At 47.2% G+C, this 10,400-nt stretch overlaps 1 protein-coding gene across 3 annotated transcripts in view; it reads left to right on the forward strand.

Moving 5' to 3' along the window:
• Positions 1-7,812, forward strand: part of WDR90 (WD repeat domain 90) — a 52,288-nt gene extending 44,476 nt beyond the window's left edge. For 2 of the 3 annotated variants that reach the window (XM_084640406.1, XM_084640407.1), the window contains exons 40-43: positions 815-958; positions 2,657-2,776; positions 3,611-3,695; positions 6,769-7,812. In XM_084640406.1, the coding sequence (XP_084496532.1) occupies positions 815-958; positions 2,657-2,776; positions 3,611-3,695; positions 6,769-6,926 (507 nt within the window). In that variant the 3' untranslated portion in view covers positions 6,927-7,812. The remainder of the gene's footprint in view (positions 1-814; positions 959-2,656; positions 2,777-3,610; positions 3,696-6,768) is intronic. The other variant, XM_084640408.1, reaches the window with a different exon arrangement.
• Positions 7,813-10,400: the final 2,588 nt, after the last annotated feature.

Consider the following 10,400-nt stretch of genomic DNA (forward strand, 5'->3'; position numbering starts at 1 on the left):
AGTTCTGCTGCAAGACCAGGAAGTATCCACCACTAACTGTGCCGATGGAGTGGGAGAGGGAATTTGGGACTTTTATATAAAGGAGACCATGACAGCGCTGGCTAGAGCCAGCACAGTGAAGTTAGACGCTACAGTCTCTTGCCACATACTCTCTGCCAGTGAACAGTCTGAAGCAACCCTGTTCCTTCAACCCTGAGCTTAGAGAAAATTATGCCACAAACTGCTGAGTTGTTTTGATGTGTACAGACATCTACCGAGTGCCAGTCTGAGGCACCAAGCCTGTTTCACCTGTGATAAAATAGACTTAAGCACTATTCTCCAGATGGGAAAAGCTTGCGCATTAATCCTCTGTCATTAATCTCCCACTCTCTAAGATTTTAGTGCAGATAAGCTTTTGCCCTGTGATAGCCTATTAGGCCACGTCTACACTACCCGCCAGATTGGTGGGTAGTGATAGATCTATCAGGGATTGATTTATTGCGTCTAGTGTAGACGCGATAAATTGATCCCCGATCGCTCTGCTGTCGACTCCGGAACTCCACCAGGGTGAGAGGCGGAAGCGGAGTTGATGGGGGAGCGGCAGCCGTCGATCCCGCGCCGCGAGGACGTGGAGTAAGTGATTCTAAGTCGATCTAAGATACATCAACTTCAGCTACGCTATTCTCGTAGCTGAAGTTTCATATCTTAGATCGATCCTCCCCCCCGCCCCGCCCCCCAGTGTAGACCAGGCCTTAGTGTTCAGTTTTATTTGAAAGCTCTGCTGTGTTATTGCTTTATGTCTGTACAATCATAACTGTGCTTTTATATTCTGTAGTACCATGACTTTGGCGTTGAAGGTGGTGAACTCTGGTTGGCTGCAAGTTCAGATCGACGTGTCAGTGTCTGGGTCTCTGCCTGGCTGAAGGATAAATGTGAGCTCATCGATTGGCTAAGCTTCCCAGCTCCTGCAAGCCTGGAGGTAAGATTAAACCTTACTGACTATATAATATGTACATTCAGCATTACAGCCAAAGCCAGGAGTAGAGCAGATCCATCCAACACATGTGCACTATTACCTGTTTCTACTTGCGAAAGGTTTACCTAGGAACCGTTAACAATCAAGGTGTGTGTATATAAACAGAACAGTGTGGGGTTTTGAATCTTCCTTTAAGATGTAGATTTTCAATGTGAATGCAGCACTGCATAATTCCTGAGAGGGTATTTGCTTTGTAAGCATTTCAAGTCAAAACATTAAATTTGCAAATAGTTGGTACCTCTGTGCTATATAAAACACAGGGACAGGATTTTTCTGAGTATATGAACCAGGAGTCAGCAAGGTCGGTATACAAAGAGAGAACTAACTTGGCTGCTCAGAAATAGCATTAATGTTCTGATCGAGTAGCCTCATGGTTACATAGGTTACTACAGTCCAGGATGGGCTATCACCAGCAGGAGAGTGAATTTGTGTGGGGGGTGGAGGGTGAGAAAACCTGGATTTGTGCTGGAAATGGCCCACCTGATGATCACTTTAGATAAGCTATTACCAGCAGGACAGTGGGGTGGGAGGAGGTATTGTTTCATATTCTCTGTGTATATATAAAGTCTGCTGCAGTTTCCACGGTATGCATCCGATGAAGTGAGCGCTCACGAAAGCTCATGCTCAAATAAATTGGTTAGTCTCTAAGGTGCCACAAGTACTCCTTTTCTTTTTGCGAATACAGACTAACACGGCTGTTACTCTGAATACAGTCCAGGTATATCCATTCCAAATCTGTCTTACGCACGGAACATCCTAAGTGTATGGCACTTCACAGAACACTTAGGCAGGGTCCCTGACCAGAACTTCTGCCCCAAATTAGATACAAGACCTAGAACAACAGTTGAGACATGAGACAGTGAGGAGATTGATGTAAGAAGGCTTTGGGAAAGAAGTGGGTTTGGGGGAAGAGGAGGATCCTTACTGCACAGGAAGTGGAGTGGTATGTGGAAGGATGTAAGTGGTAGGTAACTCTTCTGATGTGAAGCAGCGGCTCATCAGATTATCAAGTTTAAGCTTCATTAGTCTTAGATACCGCATTGGCAGATTCAGCAGTAAGTCTGGTGACGCCACTTCAAGTTTTTTCTGTTTGTCCTCAAATGTTAAAGAGGTAGTCGTACTCACTGTGCAGGCAATGGGCTGTCCAGCTGAGTTCTCACCACAATGAATTGGAATGAGTTTTACTGTTTCAACTAGATTGGCATCTAGTACCAGGGATTTGAACTTTTTGAAACTATTTTCACTCCCTGAGAAATTAACCACCCCATCAATATCCATGACTTACTCTAGTATTTTCTCCTAACAGTGTAAATGATGCTGAGTGGTATTTAGTATGTTAAATCCTACTACAGTATACAGTGGAGACTCATGTTACGTGCCCAGGTCGATATACATTTGTTCTTCATTCGTTAGCAGTGAGCACATCTGTGTTGTAGTGCAGCATAAGAACAGGGGAAAGTTCCTCCATAATATTAGCTGCATAGTGTAGTGGGTCACAAGCTTCTGCTACTGACAGATCCAAAGAGGAAATGCTGACCCACCTAACCACTCTCCTTTCTTTTTCCCAGCATGCCTGGCCTTGCTGAAATAAGTGGGGAGAAGTTAGTGCTAATTCTGCTCCTTTTTTGTTTCCCTTCCTAGGCCCCTAGCAGTCTCCCTCCTAGCCTGGCGGCTTTCTGTCCATGGGACAATGGTGTTTTGGTGTACGTAGGCTTTGGGATGCAGAAGGAGATCCTCTTTTACAGCTTGCGCCAGAAACAGGTACACTGTGTCTTCCCTCTCCAATCTGCCATCATCAATGGGGCAAGTTCACGAGAGGAGTTACAAGTTGCTACAAACTCCTCTGTGCTGATATTGGAAAACTGTGTCATTCACCCTGGTCACTGAGTCCAGCTTTAGTTCATGGCGAGTGACACACAACAAAAATAATATAGAGGATAATGTGGTGCTCCTCTGCCATGGCTTTGGAAACCTAAAGGCCAAACAGATGTAGCATGGGAATGCTGCAGTGAAAGATAGCCATGATGCTTGAGTGTCAGTATTCTCTGTGGCACCCCAATATACAGAGCAGCACCCAGTGTAACTGATGTGGGCCAGCAGTCTAGCAGTTGAAATAGAATGAAACATGGTGCATGTGTGTGGTGGGGTTGGGGATGGTAGATTCTGCCTAACAGACAGCTAATGGTACAGCTTTTCACTCCCACAAACCTCTTTAAGTCTGACATGGGTCACCAGTGAATAGCTGGGAGTGCTGAGGCTCAAGGTAGAGCTGCATGCATGAAGCTTGCAAAGCACCTATCTGCTGCCACTGCTCTGCTTTTTGCTTTCATGAACATTAATATTCTCAGAGGTAACATCTTTTATTGGACCAGTTTCTGTTGGTGAAAGAGACAAGCTTGAAACTCTTAAGACTGCTCTGGAAATGAAGAGCTTGGCAACTTCCTGAGCTCAGAGGGGCTGAAGGATAAATGTGCAGCTGTCAGTGCTGGTGACCGTCTGTCAGCTGGCCTCCAGCAGAGTATCAGTTAACGGCTCTATTCTGCTGCACATTCAGTTTGAGGCGCTGGTGTCAGGGTTTCTCTTGCTTTCATGCAGGTAGTTGAGAAGATCCCCTTGTCACACTTTGCCACATCTTTGAGCCTGTCTCCAGCAGCACACTTCCTGGCTGTAGGCTTCAATGGTAAGTGTCCAGAGGACATGCTCAAGTCAAACACTGCCACACATGGATCCCCTCCTTCCTGGCATACTGTTAGCGGTGGCTGCACCAGGAACAACAGTTCACCTGTGATTCTGGGGGTGTCTTCCATTCCCCATCTCTGCATGAACAGCCAAGTCTTTCTTTCTTTGTTAGCAACCAAAAAAAAACCCCTTCTTTATGTGGAGGTACTGCCTGTGGGGTGCAGGGAGTTTCCTCCAGCTCCATGAGCAGGATGTGCTTTAATCAGGTAGAAAAAGGCATGAGATCTCATGGTTGAAAGCTGAAGTTAGACAAATTCAGACTAGAAATAAAGCACAATTTTGTTTTCAGTGCAGGTAATTAACCACTGGAACAACTTACCGAGGGATGTGGTGAATTCTCCATCTCTCTAAATCAAGACTGGGTGTCTTTGTGAAACAGATGCTCTAGCTCTGGTTCTCAAACTTCATTGCACTGCAACCCCCTTCTGACAAAAAAAATTACTACATGACCCCAGGAGGCAGGACCCAAGCCTGACCCCCATTGCCCCAGGATGGGGGCCAAAGCCCAAGCACGAGCCCTACCGCCCAAAGCCAAAACGCTCCATCCCCAGCCAGGGAGCCTGTAACCTAAGCCCCGATGCCCAGGGCTGAAGCTCTCAGGCTTCGACTTTGGTACCTGGTGGTGGGACTTGGGTTTCAGCCCTGGGCTCAAGCAAGTCTAAGCCAGTCCTGGCAACCCCATTAAAATGAGGCCGTGACCCACTGTGGGGTCCCGACCCACAGTTTGAGAATGGCTGCTCTAGCACAAACAGAAGTTATAAGCTAGATGCAGGAATCACTGGCTGAGGTTTTCTGCCCTGTATTATGCAGGAAGTTGGGCTAGATGAGCATATTGGTTCCTTCTGGCTTTAAAATTTATGCAGCTATGTCCTCCTCCTTTTTGAGAACATTTCATTAAATTGTCTCCTTGTCTATAGGTTTGCCAGGAAAGCTCTAAATGACGCAGTATCTCTACGTGCATGTTCTGCAGCGTATGTTCTGTGGCATGACAGTCTGACACACAGCATGGCACTGCCATTGTCACACCCCCTCATACTGATTACCAGCCACTAATTGCCTGCTTGCTTCTGTTAGCAACTCTTCCACATCTCTCAGCTAATCAAGGAGCAGTTTCAGTGTGTGGGGGAAGGTTTCCTACAAACTCAGGGCAAGATGGTAATTATCAGTAAACAGCTAAACAGAATAAAACGGATGAAGGTGGGAGCTTTTGCTTTATCAGGGGGCTTCGGGCACAAAGAAACTGCCTTCAACTCTTAATCCTGCTGGCTCCCCCATCCCACCAGCATTGTTGTTTCTAGTGCAGAGCTAGGGAACAAGAGGCACCCGTGTGTCTTTATGCACGTCCATGGGTGCAAGGAAAGTGACTCATCTCTGCAGTTGTTGAACCCTGAGTCATAGATTCATAGATACTAAGGTCAGAAGGGACCATTATGATCATCTAGTCCGACCTCCTGCACAATGCTGGCCACAGAATTTCACCCACCACTCCTGTGAAAAACCTCTCACCTATGTCTGAGCTATTGAAGTCCTCAAACTGTGGTTTAAAGACTTCAAGGAGCAGAGAATCCTCCAGCAATTGACCCGTGCCCCATGCTACAGAGGAAGGCAAAAAACCTCCAGGGCCTCTTCCAATCTGCCCTGGAGGAAAATTCCTTCCCAACCCCAAATATGGTGATCAGTCAAACCCTGCGCATATGGGCAAGATTCACCAGCCAGATACCCAGGGGTATCACAAGGGGGGAGATTTGTCCACGGAATTGTGAAAGAATCTCTTTCCCTTTCCCATCAAGGTGATTGATTCTAATCCTGGCCAGATCAGCAGTGACCTAAAGTCGTTATCATCTGATGTATGTTTGACCCCAGTGAAAGGAACTGGGTGGCTTGTGGGAGAGAAAAACTGTGTCCTGTCAGTTCCTCTCAGACAGGAGCACACAGCACAAAAACTGCAGTTGAGGTGTGACAGGGCAAGGCCAGATGGCTATAGAAAAGTAGTGGGAGATAGATATATTAGCTCCAGGCTAAACAAATCCCTGGTACCAGGATAAGTTAAATGGAAGCTGCTCCAGGTCAATTAAGACACCTGGGGCCAATTAACTTTCCAGAAGGCAGGGAGAATGCTAGGTTGATTGGGATACCTGAAGCCAATCAGGGGCTGGCTGAAACTAGTTAAATGCCTCCCAGTCAGTTAGGTGGGTGTGCATGTCAGGAGCTGTGGGAGGAAGTTGCGCTGTTGGAGAGGCTGAGTAGTACACACCATTATCACGCACAAGGAAGGAGGCCCTGAGGTAAGAGTGAAGTGGAGCTTGAGGAAGTGAGGGCTGCTGTGGGGGAAGTAGCCCAGGGAATTCTACATGTCATGTTTCTAAAAGGTCAGCTACCATAGCTGATACTATTAGGGTCCCTGGGCTGGAGCCGGGAGTAGAGGGTGGGCCTGGGCTCCCCCCCCACCTTTGCCCCCTGATTAATCACTGAGACTGGGAGACAACAGAGACTGTGCAAGGAAGGATAACTTCTCCTCACCTCCCTTGCTGGCTTATGATGAAAATGGCTCAGTAGACTGTGACCTTTGTCTCTAGAGAAAGAAGGGTTACGTGGAGGGTCACAGTGAGCCTCTGAGGCTAGCAAAATCTGCCAGGAAACGCAGGACCCATGGAGGCAAGGACAGATCTTTGTCACAGAGTTGGCTCTAGTTGCCAGCGAGGATGCCAGTCTCTAATGAATAAACATGGAGACTGAATTATCCTTACAGGTGGCCCTTCTCATCTTAGACGAGACGTGACCAGAAGCAGGGGATTGTTGTAAGAGAGGTTGTCCCTGTTCTGTGGATAGAGATATTTGATCTCCATTGCTGTTATGCCCTTCACAAAACGGAATGTACTTTACTTCTAAAACTGGAGAGGGCTGCAAGGGGACTCTGATATACCAAGTAGCATCCCAGAAGTGCTGGCCTTTCTATGTGGCAAAAGGAGTGGGTCGGTTTCTGAGTCTGGTATGTGGCTGTATTTGCTCCACAGAGCGTGTACTGAGGCTGATTGACTGCACGACAAGAACAGAACAAGACTTTGTGGGGCACGATGACTCCATTCACCTCTGCAGATTCACCCCTTCGGGCAAACGCCTCTTCACGGCTTCCTACAATGAAATCCTGGTGTGGGAGATAACGAGCACATGAACTGAGCTAGCTTGGCTCCTATCAGAGTTGAGAGAGGTTTTCTAAACAGCTGTTTTACTCCAGCATGAATTGAGGAAGATAATGTGAGAAGAGAAGCGTTTCTATCTGTCTCAGGCTGTTAGCAACTGAATAAATCTGATCCAGACCCTTTCAATCCTCAGTCACTGCTGGGTAGTAATCCCCTTTCAGAGTCTCTACCAGCCATTGTGTTCCAGTTCACAAGGCACAGCGCCCAAACTAACCAGAAATTGGGGTTGGACGGTATTTAATCATAAATCTAATTCTGCTTTAACAGGCAACCTGACTTACAGGATGTGAAAGGAATTTGGGGTCTTAGTGGGCAGTATCCAAATCAGAAAAGGCACCCCCACAGTTGGTACCTTCTTGGCAGTCTAAGCAGAGGCTGACAATTGAATGGGGGCAAGAAGACTGGATTCCCCTCTCCCCCACTAGAAGTGGTCCACCAGGTCAGGACTAAGGAACACTGTAGTGTCAGGGAAGGGAAGTTTTTCCTGCCACTGCCTGTGCTGTGTTCTGTGGTTAAACAGAGGACAATCTCCAGGGCTGTCAAGCCAGGGTCTTTCACTCACACTAACATCTCTTGCAAAAGAAAACACCCCACACGCTCGCGAAAGACATGGCTGTACCTTGACCTCTTTCTGTTTTCATGCTCCTTTAGGGTTTTCATTCCTAGGCTCTCCATGGGGAAGAGTCTGGCCTGCCCACCTGATGCAGACACGTGGCATTTTTATTTGTAAATTATCAGGACCCAATGGCTCCGGGTGTCATTTTGTATGTAACATAGCATCGATTTTTATTGGGAAGAGTTTTGTATTGGTTTTTATAAGCTGTATAGTTCTTAAATAAAGGTGTTGGGTTGATTTTCTGTCTGGTTGGTTCACCCTAGTTTCTTTAATTGTCAGTAGCATTTCTAGTGGGATCTGTATGTGACAATGTAGAGCTTGTTTCAAAAAGGGTGCCCGTTCAGTCTGCCTGCAGATACGTCTTTCACACCACAGCAAGGAACTGAAATAGGAAGGACCCTTTCCCAGATTCAAATCTAATGAAGTAGAGCCTCTGTCATTCTCTCTCGCTGCTCCTTTGCAGCTGCAGTCTTGGATATTAAGTCTAAATTCTGTTGCTCTGTGTATTGACAGGAGGCATAAGTGTGTTACTTACCTGAAGAAATTAGTTGAATGAGCTATAATTTTGCATTACAATGCTGCTCTGTTTCACCAGAGTTAATAGAGAGTAACTTTATTGTCTCTGGATTTACACTGGTGTAACTGAGATCAGAATCTGGCCTAAAGTCTCCTGCTTTGGTGCAAGGCGTGTTTAGCTGGCTGAGCTGTTTTTAAATCATACAAGTGGTGACTGAGGAGCGTTGAGAACACTAGACAGTAATACTCTGCTTTGGAAGTGTTCCTCTTTAGTGGTCCACTGTGCTCTTCTCTGCACTTACTCACTTGGGCCAGATTCTGCAATGCAGCTCCAGAATTGGACCTCCTGGATCGTTACTGGATCAGTGATACTGGTCTTGCAGTGTCTGAGGAGATCATCTTGCTGCTACAAACCATACATGCAGGACAAAAAATAGTACCAGCTTCAAACTTCTGCAGTATAATTCTGGAAACGGGGAGTTTTAGAGAGGCAGTGGGAGCACCAGCTAGGAGGTAGAAAGTGGCATGATGAGCACATCAAGGGTCTGCTTTCGCACTTAAACACATCTAAGACAAATGGTGCCTGTCTGAAACTCCAGTTATATGATGAACCTGCTTGGTTTCAGGGGCGGAGCTACTGTCCTGCTTTGGGATATCGGGGTGGAAACTAGAAGGCTGTCTTCTAACTGCACAACATGGCATGTATGTCTTGGCATCTAATCTTAATCAATCAAGCTTAATGTTTCAGGCTGCATGTTGATCAACAGCTGTGATCAAGAGCACCCCTGCCACCTACCAGATTTAAGTAAGTACACAGGTAAGTGTATTTAGTGGGTGAATGTGGAGTTCGCACCCAATACTGGATGCTGTCGGAGATGGGATGTTCGAACAGAAGAACTGCTGGTTTGTTGCAGCATGGCAAACCTTAAGTACCTGAACAAGTGGCAACCATAGCTTTGCCATAACCTGGCAACAAGAAGGGACAATCTTCTGACACCATCATGAGCTGATGGATCAGGAGTATGTGTACTGGCAAAGGAAATATGGTGTTAAAATCAAGCAGCTATTCTAAGGGGCCAAGCTGCCCTACCAGGAAAACCTGCATTATCTCTTTGAGAGAGTACCACTCTGGTCTATGTGTGTAGGTGCTGCATGTTTTAACAGCAGAAATTCTAAAGTAGTTAAACAAATTGTGGGTGTGTACTCCTTTCTGCAGTTTTCCATTAGGTTGGACTGCAAACACTACAAAACAGGCATGTGGGACAAGTAGGTAGTAATGGGGTGGTGTGTATGGGATGGTGAAGTTCATCAGATTGTGACTGCAAAACGAGCTCAAATTTTAGCAACTGTGCCGACTGAGAGGATTGCATTGGCAACTTCCCAGGGTTCTGAGAGTTGCCCTTAATTTGCATTGGTCCCATTATGCACTGAGTGCTTGACTGCAGTATCAGGATGTTTTAGCTTGCAATGTGCCATCCCTATCTGCATGCAGGAACCTGAGATTCCTATTATCTGCACCCATGTGTTTTGGTTCAGAACAGAGCACTGTCTACTGAGAGCTGTATCTAGGGCCTACGACGGAAGCATGCTGGCCCTCTCGTCATTGTGGACCAGGTTGTGTATGAAAGAGGTGGTTGTATCGCCCAGGGTTTGAACTCAGGCTCAAGCCTAACCCTCCTTCCATCTCCACACAAATCTTGCTAACCCAGGGCTCAGACCCAAGGTCCCAGAGGGTGGAGGGTCTGGGTCTGAGTCAACGGCAGGCTTCAAGTTCAGGTCCTACTGTTTGGTAGTGTAAATGCAGCCCCAGTGGACTTGTGCTCTGGGAATCCACCCCTAACATCCCACAGGCTGACTTTCTTTGTACTCTGGACAGCCACGTTAGGTGGCAATCAAATTTTCCGACAGTGCATCCTGAACAAGGGGCTAGAGTGCCCAAATTTTGAGAGGGTGCTACGAAGTCTGGGATCAGGTGGGTGGAATCAGGCCCAGGTTGGGAGCCAGGTTCAACACTTCCTAACCTGGGGTTCTGTGTAGACGCTCAAGCCAGGGTCTGCCAACTGGAGTTCTCCTACCTGGCCTTTCCTTGCAGGGCAGCCAGACCTGTTGTGCCCTAAATACACCAACCCAGGCTAGGGCTAGTTGTAATTAACCAGGGGGCCATTCCCCCCAACGCCCCCTGGGTGCTGACTCGGGTGTCACCCCCTCCCCGAGAAGCGAGGGCTGGGGCACAGGGAGCCCTGCCCCATGGTACCCTTCTCCCACCGCCCAGGCTAACGTCACTGGCAGCCGGGGTCGGGCGCTATATAAGCAC

This window comes from Lepidochelys olivacea (genome assembly GCF_965140295.1).
Source record: "Lepidochelys olivacea isolate rLepOli2 genome assembly, chromosome: 10".
Taxonomy (NCBI): Eukaryota; Metazoa; Chordata; order Testudines; family Cheloniidae; genus Lepidochelys; species Lepidochelys olivacea.